This window comes from Symsagittifera roscoffensis, chromosome 10, assembly GCF_963678635.1.
Source record: "Symsagittifera roscoffensis chromosome 10, txSymRosc1.1, whole genome shotgun sequence".
Taxonomy (NCBI): Eukaryota; Metazoa; Xenacoelomorpha; order Acoela; family Convolutidae; genus Symsagittifera; species Symsagittifera roscoffensis.
In genome coordinates, this window is record NC_087071.1 from 38,808,673 (window position 1) to 38,828,267 (window position 19,595).

General features: G+C 36.8%; 2 protein-coding genes across 2 annotated transcripts in view; both read right to left on the minus strand.

Annotated features, from left to right (window-relative positions):
* Positions 1-4,999: 4,999 nt before the first annotated feature.
* LOC134855057 (uncharacterized) lies at positions 5,000-6,832 on the minus strand. Its single transcript, XM_063871435.1, has one exon. The coding sequence runs from the start codon at positions 6,830-6,832 to the stop codon at positions 5,000-5,002; it is 1,833 nt and encodes a 610-aa protein (XP_063727505.1).
* Positions 6,833-13,641: 6,809 nt separating this feature from the next.
* LOC134855437 (adrenodoxin-like) overlaps positions 13,642-19,595 on the minus strand; it is a 327,732-nt gene continuing 321,778 nt past the window's right edge. Inside the window, exons 2-6 of the mRNA XM_063871966.1 lie at positions 15,530-15,575; positions 15,204-15,314; positions 14,780-14,901; positions 14,391-14,523; positions 13,642-13,915 (exon numbers count right to left, since the gene is read on the minus strand). Of these exons, the coding sequence (XP_063728036.1) occupies positions 13,822-13,915; positions 14,391-14,523; positions 14,780-14,901; positions 15,204-15,314; positions 15,530-15,561 (492 nt within the window). The 5' untranslated portion in view covers positions 15,562-15,575 and the 3' untranslated portion in view covers positions 13,642-13,821. The remainder of the gene's footprint in view (positions 13,916-14,390; positions 14,524-14,779; positions 14,902-15,203; positions 15,315-15,529; positions 15,576-19,595) is intronic.

Consider the following 19,595-nt stretch of genomic DNA (forward strand, 5'->3'; position numbering starts at 1 on the left):
TGATGTTATTTTAGGTTTTGCTGATGCGGTATGAAATGTTTTAATTTGAAAACTTTGAAAAACCCATAGCCTTCGGTGTTTCCCTGCTAAAAACAGTGATTAGCCGCTACCTATTGCCTCTTCTTACAAATGAACTCAAAATTAAATGGGGCAGTGTAGTAGATATTTCCCACAGCATGTTCTGTTGATCGAATCCGTGACTGCAAACCCATTTACATTGGGAAGATTACCATAACCTTTTTTTGAACTTTAAATCTCAGATTCGTCAATGTACTTCTCAAGAAGCGTGACAACATTTTTCACAAACGTAAAAAATGGCTTAAGAAAACCAGCTTTCTGAGGGCCATAACCTTTTGAGTTCACCATTGAGCCCAGCAGGAGACATTCCCACAAACCGTGCTTTCGGAGAAAGTCAAAATTTTAGACATGGGAGATTCGTTTTCAAGAAACAAGTAAGACAAGAAACGATGTAAGAGTCTCTAAAGAATTTGATACAGTGAATACTGAATTAGAAAAATCACATCATTTGGGAGGACCAGAACTGGTTCTTCTCAACCTCATTCTATTCAAAGCTGCAGCAGATTTTTCGAGTAGTGAAAATTTCGCAAAAGCTTGAATCTAAATTGGTGCACTGTAATTCAAAAATTGAATATCAGTAGCATTCAGTTTTAAGCCAACCGGGAGGAATGATAGGGTAATTTTCAATACCACGTCTACTTCCTTATTAATTCCAAATGTCTAACTTTTTGTTACTGTTTTACCACGAGTTAATCTGGTTAACTAACCTGAAACATTTCTGATTGCGCCTGCGTCGCAAATATAAAACAATATTCTAGATACATTTTGCATCAAAGGAAATGTTTTAGAAAAGAAAATCGACAAAAAGACGTTCTCAAACACTTTTTGGAAGGTTTTGACAGAAACGCGTTTTCAGCACACTCGCCTTCACATTTTATTATATGGTCCGCTATGGCGTTCTTGAGAAGGGGAAAAGTTTGTATCTTCTCTTCCACATGCGTGGTGCCATGCAGTTCTGACTCTCTGCGACGAAGAGGAGAGGGTCTGCTGCATGTACTATGCGGAGATGCAAACTCGACTTTCCTTGGTTAGCATCTGCGTGGAAGCGCTGCCAGCAACACTGCAGGGTCAACAAGCGAAGACGACCAGATGACAGCGAATGACTGTTCAACGGTAAATATGTAAAAAATTAATCAATAAATAAACTAAATGTGACTGCACCATAAGTAAGGAGTATACAAGTGAAGTATTAACGGTACGAGTCATGAGCGAAAGTTTGTCCTAGCTGTTTTCAGACAATAATTACATTTTGGGCCATGAGGGTACAACCTCATACGAATTTTTAATGCTGGGAATTTACAACATTGGGAATTTACATGAAAGTGGTCAATATGAACGATTCAGACTATAATGCATTGCATAGGGGGTAATTTAGGTTCCTACTTTCAAAAGGGTCATGGGGGTACTACCAATTAAAATTTGAAAACTGCACATTTTTGATATTTTTCGATTTTTAGCACTATAAAGTTCTTGTTTTAAATGAACTGCACATTGGATATGACTTGGTTGCTATACTGGTAGCTTCCGCAGCTTTGCGACTGGGCGTATATATTCACCAGTTGTGGTCTTCACTTTTACCACTCGAACAATCGAGTCATTTCCAGGATAAACTTCTATGATTCGTCCAGTTTTCCAGTCTAGCAGTCGTTCATTGTCTTCGGCAAGTAGGACTAGGTTGCGAACTTTAAATTCTGGGCCATCCGTGAACCATTTTTTCCGTATTTGTAGCGTTATGAGGTAATCCCTTTTCCAAACTTTCCAGAAATCCTTGATCATATTCTGTATTAGTCGATATCGTACATTGGTTGAAACTTGGATGTCAGCAGAGGGAAGAGTTAGCAATGATTCCCCTATCAGAAAATGAGCGGGTGTCAGCGGAGATGGGTCGTTAGGATCACTTGACATTGGATACAATGGTCGTGAGTTTAAGACAGCTTCAATTTGATTAAGAATTGTAAGAAATTCTTCAAAACTGAGACGTTGCAGTCCTATAACTTTTCGCATATGTCTCTTTTAAAGCTGCTTCCCAGAGTCCTCCGAAGTGAGGAGCACAAGGAGGGATGGTGACCCATTCAGTTCCTTGGCTATTGACGAAACTAACACCTGATTTGTCCGTTCCATTTTTGTCGAGCAGTTCCTTGATTTTGATCAGATCATTTCGAGCCCCGATAAAATTGCTTCCATTGTCACTTAAGATCTTCTCAGGTTTGCCACGGCGTGCAGTAAATCGTTTCAATGAAAGAATGCATGCTTCTTTGGTTAGACGAGTAACCATTTCCAAATGAATAGCTTTTGTCGCGAGACAAACAAAGACGGCAACATAAATTTTTGAGACCCCTGCTTCCTTAATTTCAAAGGGACCAGCAAAGTCTATTCCCCATTGAGCAAATGGTTTTGCGGGTGTTATTCTTTCTGTAGGAAGATCAGCCATGAATTGACAAGTAGGTCGCTGACTAAATCGGACACATCATGCATCTTCTAATGAACTGTCGAACTAGATCACGGCCTCCGATTATCCAAATTTCCTCTCTCATTGTGTTCAGTACTAATTGCCCCCCGCCATGAAGAGTATCTTCATGATATTGGCGTATAAGTAGGGAAACTAAATCAGATTTTTTCGAAACGAGTATTGGAAACTTCTTGTCTGTTGGGTAGTTCGATTGTGAAAGTCTGCCTCCAACTCTTAGTAGATCGTAATCCTTGTCAAAAAACGGACTAAGATTGAGTAGTTTCGATGTTTTACTCAGCTCCCTTTTCATCTTCAGACAATTTAGCTCTGATTTGAAGTGTGTTTCTTGGTCTAAACGAAGAATTAGCACTTTTGCCATGATTCTATTTTTACGACTAAGACAATTTTCTTCAAGTTGTACCTCCGATGTCCGCTTACATCTGAGCCGCTTCCGATAGTTTGTCGATATTCTATGCTTAAGATGTTGAACAAATGATAGTACATAGCATGCGATGCGTACTGTCTTGTTCCAAGTGCTGTAGTCCTTTAAACGAAAAATTCCATCCGTCATTTCTTCGTTTTGAGCATGATTTGCTAGAACAGTTCGAATTTGTTCAGTTTCTGCATTAGTCTTGGCTTTGACAGTTCGTTTTTCAGGTGCTTCAACTAGAGATGGTAGTAGGTTGGGCCAGTGCCTTTCATCTTTGGTCAGCCAATCTGGTCCATTCCACCAGAGTGAGGAAGATATTAATGTGTCAGCTAATACACCACGAGAGGCTAAATCAGCTGGATTTACTGCTGTTGGCACGTGTTTCCAATCACTTCTCGGTAGGGTCTCTTGTATTTGTGAAACTGTGTTTGCAACAAAAGTGTTCCACGTTCTTGGAAGTTGAGCAAGCCATTGCAAGACAATTGTTGAATCAGTCCAGGCGTGTGAAGTTATCTTGAGATTTGTTTTCCTCAAAATTGAATGAACTGATTCAAGAAGTTTGGTAGCTAAACTTGCACCGCAGAGCTCTAATTTGGGAACAGAGATTGCTTTGACCGAAGCAACCTTTGTTTTGGAGGTCAGTAGGTACGCAAAAGTTTTGCCATCATCATTGGTAATTCTTGCATAGATTGCGGCTGCATATGCTTTTTCGGAAGCATCACAGAATACGTGAAGTTGAACCTCCTTTATTGGATGTGAGCTCATAGATCTTGGTATCTGTAGTTCCAGTAGTTGAGGCAAAGTTCCGGTCAACTTATACCATTTTTCCTTGGTTTTCTGATCGACTTCAGAATCCCAATCAAAACCTTGGACTCATAGCTGTTGCATGAGACATTTGAAATTGATGATGAATGGAGCTAGCCATCCCATCGGATCAAACAATTTTGAAATTGTGGACAGAAGAGTTCTCTTTGTAAGCAGTTTCAGCTCTAGTAAGGCAGTTGAAAAACAGAAGATATCCTTATTGGGCTTCCAACTGACTCCTAGCGCCGTGATTTTGTATTCGTCAGAGAAAAGTTCCAGCACATCCGATTTTTCGCGGAGATATTCTGGCAATCCTTCGATTATTTTAGCATTGCTTGAAGTCCATTTTCGTAGAGGGAATTCATGAGAGTTCAGCTCTTCGCATAAACCAGAGATGAGTCTTTCTGCTTCATGCATATCATTAGCGCCACCAAGAAAGTAGTCTACATAGAAACAATTTTTGAGACTTTCTTTGATTGATCTGCTACTTCATTGAGGCATCTTGTTGAGTGAAAAGCTGACGAAGCTATTCCATATGTAACAGGTGTCATCCTGAGATGCTTGATTTCATCCGATTTATTTGATCTCCAAATTATGCGATGGAAATCCTTCGATTTGTCCTCTAGAGCAACTTGGCGGTACATTTTTGCGATATCTGCTGATAAAGCAATTGGGTAGAACCTGAAGCGCATGATTATCGAGTAGAGGTCGTCTTGTACCGTGGGACCAACCATCAAAGTTTCGTTGAGTGAGTGTCCGGTTGATGTTGTTGCAGATCCGTCGAAAACTACACGTAGCTTTGTGGTAGTAGAATCTTCCTTGAAAACGCAGTGATGTGGCAGATAATATACGCTATCAACTGGTTTTTCGATTTCTCCAGGCGGTATGTACTCCATATGCCACATATCGAGAAATTCGTCTATGAATGCGGTATAGCGATCTTTTAGTTCTGGATTCTGTTCCAGTCGTCGCTCGAGATAATTGAATCTGCGTTTTACTTCTGCTAAACTGTCGCCAAGTTGACTATTGGGCTTGAAAAGCAGCTGCACGGTGACTCGTCCATTTTGTAGTATGGTTGTTTCCTTAAAGTGAGATTCACATCGATCTTCTTCTGTTGTTGTCTTTTTGAAATCAGGAATTTCTTCTAATTCCCAAAATTTCCTTAGACTATCGTCAATAGACACATGAAATGACTTGAAGAAGGTTGTTAGAGGACCGGGTGTTCTGCCGCTAATCATTCAACCAAATAGAGTGTCAAGTGGATAAAGCTTGTCTGTAAGCTTAATCTTTTCGCAGCCAACAATGTCGTTGTAGACATCACAGCCTAGGATTATATCGATTTCCTTTGGTTTATCAAAGTCTGGGTCCGAGAGCTTAAGATGTGTGATATCTAAACTGTTCGGTAAATTCACCCGTTCTCTGGGCAGGTAGCCAGAAAGTTTTTGAAGAGTGAAGGCTTCAATATGTAGAGATTGATTCTGAGAATCCTTTGTTTCCAGATTGACAGAACCAGATTTAGCAGTTTTTGCTCCTCCGCCAACTCGAGTTAGTTGAACAGTCAGTTTTTTTATTGGTAGCTTGAGTCGGTTAGCACAGCTGGTTGTAACGAAACTGCATTCAGATCCGCTGTCCAGTAAGGCTCGACAATTGTGATAACCGCCATTTGCAGTTTTCACCTCAATTAGTACAGTTCCCAGTATGGCAGTGGCACCGGTAGTACCCCCGTGACCCGCAAACTCATTTTCAGGTCCCGGTTGCTTGTTTGGGTCTGTATGGATGTGAAGTAACGAGTGATGACCCTTTCGACAGGTTTGGCACGTTGACTTCGACTTGCACTCATGACCTTGGGACAGGCAATTGAAGCATAATCGCTTTGATTTGGCTTCTTGTCTTCTATTGGAAATAGACATTTCCTGAAATTTTGTGCATTGATACACGCGGTGATCACCACTGCAGCATGGGCAGATGATCGTCTTAACAGAGTTTGTGTGGTATGTCTGTACCTTGTCATCTTTTTTAGAGTTTCCAGATTGGTCTGAATTTCCTTGATGATTTTTTCTATGAATTGAAGGTAACTGGAGGTCCTTCGTAGCTTCTAGGGCGCGAGATCGTCCCTCCAAGAACTTCTTCATCTGTTTGATTTTTGGCACGTCACTTCCCGCGCAGGAAAGTTCCCATTGTCTTCTAGTTTCAGGATCTAATTTCTTGACCAAAACGTGAACCCAGATCAAATCGCATTGATCAATTTTTAGTCCAAGTCCTGTCAGTGCCATCGTGTTTTCTGTGTAGGTATTAATCAAGCGACGTATTGCAGCGGATGACTCATGCTTCATTGGAGTGAACTCAAAAATTGCTTCCAAGTGAGCGTGTGAGATCATCTTGACATCAGCATATCGATCCTTTAGAAGTTCCCTTGCGACTGAGTAGTTCGCGTTTGTAGTAGGCAAGTGGGATAGCAAACGAAACGGTTCATTCTTGAGGGCACCCTTTAGGTATTGCAGTTTGTGAACATCAGACAGCGATGCATTTGAGTGAACTGCTCCATCAAAGGAATCTAAGAAAGGTAGCCTTTGATCATACCTTCCGCTAAATGTTGGCGAATTCAGTTTCGGCAACTTCAAGCAAGTATCTTGGTTTCGGCCAGCAACACGTTGGGAAGTGGATTTGTAGGATCCTGTTCCGCTTGCGCTGTCGTCATCTTTGACCGATTCAGTTGAATATTTTCCTCGGTCATCTAACATAGTTGTGATCATTTCCATCAAACAATCTACTTGAAGGTAGATTTTCTCAGCTTCTTCCAATTCAACTTCAAGTGCATCTTCATCATCATTTAGAACATTTGAAATTTGCTGATTAAGCTCTTCCAGTTCCTTTTTCTTTCGTTCGCGCATCGTGAGATTGGCCTTGAGAGTTCCAATTTCCTTGTAGGTTAGAGCAGATGCCTCTTTGTTGAAGATTGCTGAGACGGCATTTTCCGGTCGGGTAATGACACCGATGTTAGCACTTCTTGATCGCTTCAAAGCAGGAAGAGTGAGCGTCACGTTGCTCATGTCACTAGCAGGTGATGACATTTTTAACTTTCCTCTTTGTTTCTAATCTTTGGTTCGTTCGTGAGTCGCGTTGCACCAAAAATGTTGTGCAGCAAAAGTTGGGAAACGAAAAATCACCAATCTGACTGAATAAAACTAGTGATTCGCAAAGAGTGTAAATTATTTCATGAGTTATAGATAGAAGCCAATTGATTTTTGTTAAATGCGGTTTTAAATAAGTAAATCAGTTCAATCGTAGATTTAGTTCAAGTAGAAAGCTGAGATGTCTTTTTAGGCTTCAACAACTCTAGACATGCTCGAAATATGTTCGTAACCTTGAGAAAGTTCAGATTGAAGAAAATGACTGTAATTTTGATGTGTAGGAAGACTCTGAGCTCATTTCTCGAACATGCTCTTGGACTGATTTTTGCGCGCTCGTTAAAATTCATCTATTATGATGAAATCAAAAAGACGAATCATTTCAAGCATCGCAAATAATTTAACACTCAGATATTCCAAATTGGTTTTAGGAAAGCTAAATGTTCATACTCCTTACCTATACGTCCCAAAATAAGACATCACGATTGATATCGACTGAAATCAGGTGAACAATTACGTGAATTTATAGAAGACTGAAAAATTGAAGACTTACAAAAAACAGAAATGCTAAGAAGTTTCGTTTTATTTCTTTCTTCGAACCACGCACCAAGAAACACAAAACTTAACACATAGGCGACGCAGAGCTTCGCACCGCCTTCGTCGCTTATAAACATACAATGACAACCTAGCAAAACAGATTGAGGCAGACGCAAACCGCTAACTCGAAAACGGATTTTTGAATGTTCAGAAAAAATGTATCTACCAAAAATTTCATATTTTTGTCTGGAGTAGAGTCCACGTTTCGAAAAACAAAAGCATGCCAAAAATACAATCGAAAGTTAAATTTGTCTGGAAACACAAAGTACGAGGCGGTAAAAAAAGACAACTTTTGAGCAGCCACCCGCTAAGGGAAAAAATCACCAATCAGTAGTAGCGACGGGCGGTGTGTACAAAGGGAAGGGACGTAATCCGCAGTAATTGTTGACTACCGGGTACTAGGAATTCCTGGTTCACGTGTGCAAGTTACAACATTTAATCCCCTTCGCGCAAATGAATTTTAGGTGATTACACGGACCAAATACGCCGAGGTTATCCCTCAATATAAATTCACCTTGTAGCGCGTGCAGTCCAGGACATCTGAGAGTACAACTCTCAATCACAACTCCTGAGGAAACCCTGACAGAGCATAACTTCAAATATGGGAACTTCAAATTTAAAATTTAGTTCTTTGCAACTTTTTGAAATAATTATAAGAAACGTTTTACCTCGCAAACTACAACGATTTCAGCAGTCATATTCAAAGGCAAGATTCGCAACCCCTGAGAGTACCCTCACATTCTCAAACAAATGGATTGAGATTTTCAAAGTACTGGAACTTTTTTAAAATCCAAGTTTTTTGAAAATTTTCGAAAAAAGCATACAAAGCGTCATATCTCGAAAACTACAAGGATCTGAGCAGTCATATTTAGAGGCAAACTTTTCAATTCCCGAGAAAACCCCGACAGCCTTAAATACAGGGCTAAGAATTTCAACTTTCAAAAACAGTTAAATTTAACTTTCTGAAAATTTTGTGATAAAATCACAAAAACCGTCATGTCTCCGAAACTACAAGGATTTGAGGAGTCATAATTGAATGCAAAAATCGCAATTCCTAGTAGTACCCTGACAAAGCCTAACTATACAGATTGGAACTTCAAACTTTGTGAAATTTCTCTATCCAACTTCTTTGACCAATAAAAAAAAAAGAAACAAAAAATCTCAGCTCGGAAACTAAGAGCATTTGAGCAGTCGCATTGGAACGCAAGATTTGCAATTTGGAACGCCTGAGATCCTGAGAGTATCCTCACAGCACCCACCTACAAGGTTGGGAATTTCCATTCTTTTTTTAGCTTTTCAAAATTTAAACTTTCTGAAAAATTAAAAAAAAATCATGGGACATCATACCTGGCAAACGAAAAAGAAATGAGCTAAGAAACAGTCGCGTAGTTCTTTTACGTTCGCTGCATAAAATCTTCGTTTAAAATACGTTCGCTTTCAACAATTCAATATGGCCTTACTGCAAAAACTTTCTTTGACGGATTTGAATAATGGAGACTCTGTTACATTACTTCTGAGCAGTTAATAAAACAGATCGATTCCCAACAGACTGAAATTACAGAATTACGGGGTGAGAATGACAGGCTTCTTTATGACAACCATGAGTTGGAAAAAAGAGTTAAGGAAATGGAAAGGTATTCCTCATTTATGTGTTTAACATTTCATGGAGTGTCGGATGGTGGTGAGTACCCTGTCCATTCAATTGTGAAGATACTAAGGTCAGCAAATATTTCAATTCAGCCCCAGGACATCGTATCGTGTCATTATTCACCAGGGAAGGATCGAAATCGTCCGATTATTGCCAAATTTTTGTATTATCACCAGCTAGATGCTGTTTGGAATAAGAGATTCGATTTTTGGGATGATTCAACGGGAAATAAAATTCATGTGAACGAACGATTGGCAGAAAAAGAAAGGGAAATTATGAACTACTGAAGACGGGACAAAAATCTGCTAACATCAACTCATAAGAATCAATTCCAGATTAAGAAGTACAGTTCATATGGCAGATGGCAACCAATTGATAACAAGAAGGATGTTGATATTTATATGGGAAATGATATCTCAGTAACTACTGACAATAAAAAATATACGGATGTTATTCAAAATGCTGCTGATTCCGACGATGTTCAATATCGAAAATCTTCTTCTTTTTTGGGAACTCCGGTGAAAAGGAAAAGGAACGTGGCTTTTAGATCACCGGATAAGCATGAATCGCAAAATGATACACAAGAGCGGAAACTTGATAAATTATGCTGTTTGGTGGAAAAACTCATTGAAAGCCATTCTCCACCTCCTAAGAAAATGACTACTAGTGGTGATGTTGTTAGCGATGATAATATGGGCAGCAACGAAGAAAAATCAACCTGAAAATTAAAAATAGTTTCTGAATATCAGAAAAACATCTTTTTTTTTCTGTAATAAAGCTTTATTTTTGAATTTCAAGGGATTTCTAATGGGTAACGACGGGGTCATACTTTCTTTAAACATTCAATCACTGCGCAACCATCATGACCAATTAAATTCTTGTTGCTTCACTAAAATGGCAGCCATATGTCGTTGCCTTATGCGAAACTTGGTTAAGTGACAATGATCCCTTGGAACTTAATATCTTAGACGGCTACCAAAAAGGTATTTTTGTTAACCGGCAGAAAAGTAGGGGTGGGGTTTTAGCATTTTTCATAAAAGATCATTTTGACTTTTCGCACGAAATTTTATCGAATGAACTAGAGAATGTTGTCTTAACTTTCAGTCTAGGTAGTAAACAGAAATTAAACGTTTGTATGATGTATCGACCGCCATCAATCAATTCAAAGCATTTAACGCAATTTGAGGATTTACTCGTGAAATTGAATTCAAAACAATGTCAGAACTCAACCATTGTGAGAGATATGAACTTAGACATTCTGGACGTGTCGCGCAATTCTCGGTTAATTGAGGAATATAAAGTGATACTTAGTTTTTCTGGATTCTTCATATCAAATAGTGAAGCAACAAGAGAAACCGCATCTAGTTCTACCTGTATTGATCATATCATCAGTAAAAATGATATGAGCTTAACTACTTTAAAAACTTCTTTAAGTGATCATTATGCGCTAGTTACCTCTATTGGACCTTTTTGGGCGATAGTGACTATTTTAAGATAGGTCGAAACTTGAAAATCTTGAACAAAAATGAAAATATTTTGAAATTCCTGTTTTGCATGAAAACCTCAATAATTGCAATTTGGAAACAATTGATGACATGTTAACCGATTTAACAAAATTATGTCTGGTTGTTTTCGACCGTTTTTGCCCCCAACAAACATAACTAAGGAAAAAACACCAAGACTGGATCACCAATGATATCATGAGAATGTGTAATAAGAGAGATCGTCTTCATGCCAAAATGATTAAGAAACTTTCACTTGAGAACATTGATTGCTTCCGAATGTTTAGCAATAAGGTAAAAGAGGTAAATAGGCGTGCTCAAAGAGACTATCATGATAAGAAAATTGAAAACTGTACATCATCAAAACAAATGTTTCAAACTTTTAATCTTTTTTTTGCGGAAAACAAAAACCAGCCCAAAAAGATATTGAACCAAACTTACTTTATGATTTTTTCGTCAATATTGGTAAACACCTGAGCAATTCTATGCCACCTGCTGGTTCTGCTTCTCAAAAATTAGACAGAAACATATCAAGTTTTGTAATTTTTAAAACGGATGAACATGAAGTTTTTAAAGTTTTAGGGGCCTTAAAAACTAAAACTTCAAGTGGTCATGATGGTCTTTCAACTATAATCATTAAATTACTTTCACCAGTCATATATGTTTTCCTGGCAAACACTTTTAAGAAATGTTTTGATACAGCATATTTTCCAGATGCTTGTAAAATTGCAAAAATTGTCACTTCTCTGAAAGAAGGAGACAGAGAAAACCCCAGTAATTATTGACCTATTAATCTTTTGACAGTTTTCAGAAAAAAAATTTTGAAAAAATAATTTTTAAAAGAATGCTAGTTTTCATTAACAAAAACAATATTATAATACCGGAACAGTTTGGTTTCCGCGGAAAACACTTTTTGTATCCATGCTATCCTTTGAGTTACTGAATTCATGCAAAAAACGATTGAGACAAAAAATATGGGCTTGGCACTTTTTATTAATCTAAGAAAGGCATTTGATACAGATAACAATTGCATTCTTCTGGAAAAATTATGCGCGTACGGCTTTCAAGGAAAATTCAACAAATTGATATCAAATTATTTGACAAACAGACAACAATTTGTTGTTAATTCGAACGGTACTTCTAGGCAACAGGTAATATCGTACGGAGTTCCGCAGTGCTCTGTTCTTGGACCCCTTTTTTCTTACTTTACAATAACGACATAAATAAAATTGTTTCGAAATCGGAATTTAGTCTTTTTGCGGATGAAACTGCTATTCTTGCTTCTTTCCCAACGGCAAGGGTAAATGATTACTTTAAAAATGATTTGCTGAAAACAGATGACTGGTGTGTGCGAAATAAACTGTCGATAAGCTCTACAAAATGTAAAACCTTACCATTTGGTAAACAATGTTTGGATTATGACTTTTCACTTGCGGGTGAAAACATAGGATTTACAAATTGTTTCAAAAACTTTGGTGTTATCATTGATAGTCAGCTCAAATTTACATATCATATTGAAACTGTGTGCAGAAAACTAGGCCGATTTAACGGAATTATGTATCAGGGCAGGGTAGCTTTTTCTCGAAAACTGCTGTTAAAGTTCTACCTGGCATATGATGTACCTATAATTTCATATGGTCTGCTTGTCTATGGGAGTACTAGCAAAACAAAATTAGAAAAAAATTATATCTGCCAAAAAAGAATTCTCCGTACTATAGTCTTCAAACGCAAAAACAAACACATAACAACAAAGTTTAATGATCTGGGCATTGATACAGTTCATGAAATTTATTTAACTCAACTTTTTAAAGAAACCATTTTTCAATATTTAAAACGTTCACCTCTTGATTTTCTAAACGTCAGTAGTTTTAGTAATAAACTAAATACACCTTCTACTTCTAACGGAATGATTCCGTTTTATCGCTGTAGGACCAAAACTATGGAAAACTCACTTTCATGCAAAATTGTTAAATGTTTCAATTTTTTGATGTCAAATAAACTCCTACCCGATAAGATCGAAACGTACTCTCAAGAACAGCTGTCAAAATTTTTAAAGGTTTTCAAAAGAAATTACATTTTAGACAATGTACAGCTGGTCGACAATTTTTTCTGATTGTTTACCCGTTGTTGTTACTTAATTGTGATAGTTATCCAGGAGGGTAGCTACTTGTTAGGTTGAAAAGCCAGTTCTAGCTATCCTGATGCAGTGAGTGATTACGTATGTATTTCTTCACTGCATCGAATAATTGAATTGAATTGAACCTCAAAAACTACAAAGATTTGATCTGTCACAAGGATTTGATCACAAAACTACAAGGATTTGATCTTGCGAGATATCACTAATTTCTCTCAAGCAAAATGATAGATTGTAATGGAACTGGGGAAATCGATTTATTGTTCCAACTTTCGAAGAAAACGGAATATTTATGCTTGGTGTGGTTTTTTTCATTCAGTGAATTTTCGCCAATCGAAATAATTTTCAACAGAATTTTGTTATACCCCATTAAAGATATCGACTTCCTGCATTCAAATGTAAAAAGATATTTACCTCGAATCATTTTTTGTAATGTTCTGGAGGATTGAAAATTGCCCATAATCTGGACTAAATTATGCGCGCTTTAAAAAATTTATTCATATTGCTGAGAGCAAAACGCGATATATATATGCGTGGCGAAATATCCCGAACAAAATCATTCCAAATTGAATTGAGGCTAGCTAACCGGATCGGTCGTATTAATTTCAAAATTCTTTCGACTCAACGTTCCACACTTTGATATTGTCCAAAATTTATAGGTTTTCAATATTTTTTTTTACCCAAAAGCTATTCGATATGAATTAAGGCACAGTCGGAACATTCAGGTCTTTGCCACGAAAGTTCTTGTTCTACCTTAAAAAAGGTCGACTGGCCTAGAGAAATTAAAATGGCACACCCTACCCCATCATAAATACAATTACCTCTCAATTTCTCTAATCAAGTAAGAAAAGGAACATTTTTCTATACTGAAATGATGGTATTTATATACCATACCGATCAACATGAATAAAAATAATATGTTACTGATTATGAATTCAATTGCTGGAAATCTGAATGTTTAATTGCTCTTCGGATAGATAACAAACTCAATCAAGTTCTCTTCAGTCGTCGTTCTCGTTTTGCGCATAGTTTCAGTTGTTAACTGCATTGACTAAAATGTTCGCGCGTCATTTTTCTCAGCCGGCACAGTTATGTCTATTCCGTCCATCCATTTCTCCACTTTGAGCTGGCAGCCTAGTCTGGATCTGAAAAATATTCAACCAAATCCCCACAAATTATTCAAAAAATCAGGACGCAACTTGATAATTCAGTCGACAACCTTCAAATCGGAAAAATGTAAAAATAAAACTTAGTTCTACGCTTAGTTCATTTTCGCGAGAAGTTTTCGTCGCGCAACTGCTGCTGAAACTGATTGCTTATTGGCACCAGAAACACATTTGGAAAAATTCTATGGCTGCTAAAGTCTTGAACCTGTTTTTTATTTTGCCAATATTTAACTAGCGAATTAAAATCAAAACGATTGATTTTCTCACATATTTCGAATCTTACTGCCTATTCACAATTCACAAGAACTAGGCCTTAGGTTGAGAATTCGACAGGAGTTGAGAAAAATTAGCGAAAAAAATCCGAATCGATTCTGTTTCTATTCGCGATTCTTAAAGATGTTCTTCTGAAAACGTTCAACAAAATTTTTTTTCAAAACAGGAAGTTTCGACTCACGTATCACTGAGTCCCCATGCCATGTCCAGCATGTCCATTTCATCCTCAGTGGCCGGAGACTGCAGTTTGTCGAAGTGCTTCTTGGAAAAGATCAGATGACACGTCACACAAGCCATTGTACCCTCACATGCACCTAGAGCATTGTTGCCAATTTCAAAAAAATGTTCATCCATGATAGAAATGACACCATCAAACGAAATGTATAGCTAAATACGGAAAACAGCTGCTGTACTCCTGATTTAAAAGCTCATTAAAATGTTCTTAATATGACCCATTTTAAAGGTTGTCTAGAAAAATACAATATAATTCAAAAATTACTTGAGTAACGGAGTAATCTTTGATATGTATGATCAGAAAACACGTTAGGTACAAAAAAGCGTGGAGCTTACCGAAACCATCGAGGTCGATGTCGTTGTCTATAACCACATCATAAATATTGGCTCCAACTTTGGCTTTGGTGCTGAGTGTTTCCCCAGTCCTTTCTTTCACAAAATTGAGAGTAACTGTTTCTCTAAACAAAATCAAACTTAATTTTTATCAAATAAACAGTCATTGGTGTGGAAAGGAAAAGTTTATAGGGGCAACTTTTTGAAATCTGACGAAATCCTGGAATGCCATATTCGCTAAGTTTTCTGCAAGTTTTGTTTTTGAGCACGTCAAATAAAAAAAATGCAAAAATTCAGTGGGTCAGCCAAAAGATGAATATTGAAAAATAGTACCGAAGAGAAGAGTACAATTAGAGAACCAAAACCACAGAATACGCTAGTAAAACAGTCATAAAAAGTAACTCTAAGGCTATACTCGTTGACTTACGGATTAGCTGATAAAAATCTCTTGATATTGACGCCAATTAGGGGTAGTTGTTTCCCATTTCGAATTATGACTTGAGACTGGAATAATCCGCGAAAAGACGTCAGAGCACGGCCATAGAAAATAAAATTCGACATTTATTTTTATTCAAGCAAAAAATGTGATGGCAAATTTAAAAACAGTATAAATTAATAACCAATAGAAAAACGTCTTGTTCCATTTCAACATTTCAGTAATGTTTTTCAAGGGTTACTTTCAAATATACGCTATGCTATACTGTTTAGCTAAAAACCTTCAATTACTCAAATTTAGCGCGGAGTCGAATTTTACTTTTGGAACTTCGACACAAACTGAGCATCATGCTTCAATCCATCTGAAATTCAACAACTAAATCAGTAATTATTTAAGATAAACCTAGATGCAATATGTTTTCTTTGAAGATTTTAGTGTACTAGTGAAATTTCGGTAAATTAGATTTTTTTTTCATATTTTTTTCTTAGTTTCTTTGCTTCAAATGAGTACATTATTGATGAATTTGTTTTATAATCTTTCAATAACTGTAATTACCTGACGCAAAACAAAACAACTTTTCTTTCTTTCTTATCGTTTTGCGTTCGCCGAAAAAATTACAATGATAATTTAAAGTAAAAAGAAATCGAGTCAAAGTTGAACAACATACCTCCCATTTGCCAAAAAAATTGCCGATATCAATAGAAAAATATATTCTAGTTTTATGTTTCATGCAAAACAAAGAATTCTAAATACCTCGCATCGTTTGAAGAACCAAACTTAGAAATCAATCGAAAAATACAACCTTTTGAAACATTGAACAACTGATGAAAAAACGATCAAAACTGTATCCAGAGATTGTTCATTGCTTCGTAAGTGACTTCATCTTTATCGACATTAATGCTACTTTTGCTGATATCAAACAATCAAAAATCAAAAAAAAATCTCAATTTCTCCCACAAGGACCAGATTTTTTTCAAATTCCAATAACAATAAAATCCAAAGTTCTAAACATATTTCACATAGATGCTCAGCTGAGCTGCGCGACAATCACAATACAAGAAAGCGCCATGGTTCAAAAAAACTGCGATTATCTGAAAAGACTGATATTTTACTTTTTTCTAAAAGATACTAAAAAAACGTTTGAAGAACAACTGCGACCGATTCTCAGCTCATTCCTAACCGATAAAGGCAAAATTCGTCAAAACCGAATCAACCTTTAAGGCACATCAAATTGAAAAACTAAATTAGACAAAATCGGAAATAGTAAATTTACAACTAACATTAAATAGAATTTCGATCATAAGGGGGGGGGGGGGGGGTATTTCAAGTGAATGTCAAGATAGCTCAAAATAAGTCAATTGCTCCACGAAATGACAGAAATTAAGACAGATATAATTTAAGAAAAAAAACAAAACTTAAAACAATAAAAAGGCCAAGATAGAACTTATCTCTAATGAAATAAATTGATTTCATGTATATTTTCCTTGCTGATAAGACCAGCCATAAATACCTGCTATGATTAATTCTAAGGCAAAACATCACTATTATCACAAAAACCTCCATAATAAGTCTTCTACTTCGCAACAACCAAAAACAAAAATTGTTGCACTATACTTATCTCACTACTAACGAATTCTAAAACGGAAACTAACCAGTCAAAAATAAAAGGCCATGAACATTCATTCAAAACAAATGTTTCACTAATAAAAAAGGGCAACCAACAAAGCTTATTAAAATAGCCTGGATCAAACAAATAAACCGTGAAATTATAAACATTTTTTTGTTTTCAACTGAGTTGAAAATAGACAATCAGTGCTGAAAACAAAACTGTCTAAGAATTTTGACAGAGTTATTATGGTGAAATGTTTCGCTAAATTCGGACCCCAAACATTACCCTAAAAACGATTTTCTTTTGGTCCGCTTATCCGATTAAAAGCTTCGCAAGAGCTTGGATAATTTTCAGAGAAAATATATCAAACAAAACTTCTTGCTCAGCGCAACAACGTTTAATGAGGACATAAGATCTGAAAAAACGTGCAAAGTCATCTTTTTGTATGCTAGTCTAATACAAGCCAATTTTATACACAATGTTGAGACCAGTCTGATTAGATTTTTTTTTCGTATTTTTAAGGCTAGTCGCATTTGCACGAAAAACTACAGCCTTAGTAAAACACGCAATTTGAAAAACAGTTTTAACTACCAGAAAAAAAAATTAAGAAATTTTTTTTCTGAAAATATTGATCTTCTTGATACCTAAACTACCTTTAGTTGAAACAAACTAAATTTACAGGGCCTTAATTAAGCATAAATAAGCTAAGGTAAGCCTGCTCACTCGCTCGAAATGAGACGAAAAATCAAAAATTTCAAACCGGGTTTTCTCGACACCTGAAAAAATTGTTGCGAATGTTTTAATGTGGTTTGAATCACGACTAAAAGTGCTTTAATCTTATATATATTCGCCAAACCAGTCTGATGATTATTTGTGGTAGCTGATTTTGCGTGGAAAACAAAAATTAAAAAAACAAACCCGAATACTATGGTCGGATACAAAAACTGTAGCAGATTTCCAACCATCGTAATTTTCTTAAACTTTCTTGTGCTGAGTAAGACGCTAGTTCTGACAAAACTTATTTAACAGAGAACCAAAGCTTACCTTTGCAAACCCAAGCGAGAAAAAAGACACCACGTAGTTCTGAAAAAGTAAAAAGAAAGTGAAAGGAAAAAGATAAGGGAAAAATAAGCAAAACTTTCGCTATTTGGCGGAATCAAACTTCTTACCCGGTATTGAGGAGTCTTACGCCCTCGCATCTACGCAATGATCACATGAAAAATAATCAAGAATAGCTACCAAAAACGCAGGTACAGCTGCTTTAACATTGCCAACGCTACCTAGCACCCTCAGGGTAGCGTCCCACCCTCCCTACCTTGGCATCATTTTTGCGTACTTTCAGTCTTAATGTGTGCATGCGCACACTCCGGCAATTTTGAATGGATGGCAGCTGAAAACGCTTTCGCAAGACAAATGCGCCCTTCGGGCGCAATTATAATGCTCAGTCAAAACTGGACATGATTGCTTAATAAACAACAACGATTTTATTTCCCGTTTTTGGATAATTGCGAGTCGGATACTCTTCTACTGGGCCCTAAAGGGCCCACAGAGCATCCTGTAAGACTGTCAATTTAAAATTTTCAAAAAAAAAAATATTTTTTTTCCATTTTTTTTGTAATTGTTTTATCAATTTTATTATCTTCTACAACAATTTTGAACATTTGCGGCAGCTTACAATGCATGTTATTAGTTCTCTCTTTTCATCTGGCTATATATGACCTAAACTACTGTAGCTCATGTAGGACAGATCTGAATTGAAATTTTTTTTACTACAAATTTCGGTTAAACGACCAAATAAAAAAAAAAAAAACCAAACTCCAAAAAAAGAAGTTTTCAGCGTTTTTGCCTCCAGGAGTGACATATGGCCCGACGGGACACTCGTTTTTTAACTCAGAGTCCATTTCTTTTAGATAACAAACTTTTTCCTTTTTCGAACCTTAGATTAGATAACCGTCTAAAAAAGTGAAATTTTTAATTTTTGCGAAAGCAAAAAAAAGTTATGCCAAACGGTTTAAAGCATCATACCACATCTCCTAGGCACTAATAGAAAGTTCTTCTTGACCAACGCCGAAAAATTTACTGAATGACGCAATGATCCTATGCAAAATAATCAAGAATAGCTACCAAAAACGCAGCTACAGCTGCTTCAACATTGCCAACTCTACCTAGCAAAAGTGGCACAAATAAAGCTAAGTCACCGTTCCAGTTTTGAATTTCCAAACAGTAGATTAGGTGTCTTCCTTCCTCGCCACGATCGCTTGGAATTGAGGTACCACTAGCCACCAATAAAGTAGCAATAAGTGCTATTAAATCGCCTATGGTTGGAAACAGACTTAGTGTCACAAAATGAACACTTTTCTAGGCGATTTAGGTTTGAACAAATAGCTTCGAAGAGTTACACTACGCTGCTTTTGTGTTAAAACTGGCGGAGCAGTTTGTGCGTAACTCATCATCAAAACAACCGAGTAGTAAAAACATGGGCTTAAATTTTAGGCCGGAACTTGGCAATATGGCAGGAGTTCACAAATTTGAGCAGCTGTCTCCTTTTTAAATAACAAAAAAATGTATTCAGTCCATCTTTAAATGACCTTTTTAGCTGTGAGGAAAATTAACTTAGAACTAGCTAAATTGATTTCCAAAACCATTATTAAATTTTGGCTCGTAAATACAGTCTCAATTCTTAAGGCATTACTCTACGAGCCACCGAACAGTAAGGTCGTTAACAATCTTTCACACAGAGGCGAAGGTTGGCTTCGCAAACACTAGCAATAACA

Bases quoted from the DNA above. Each gene is read 5' to 3' on its own strand.
- LOC134855057 (XM_063871435.1), bottom strand. From the start codon at position 6,832: ATGTCATCACCTGCTAGTGACATGAGCAACGTGACGCTCACTCTTCCT.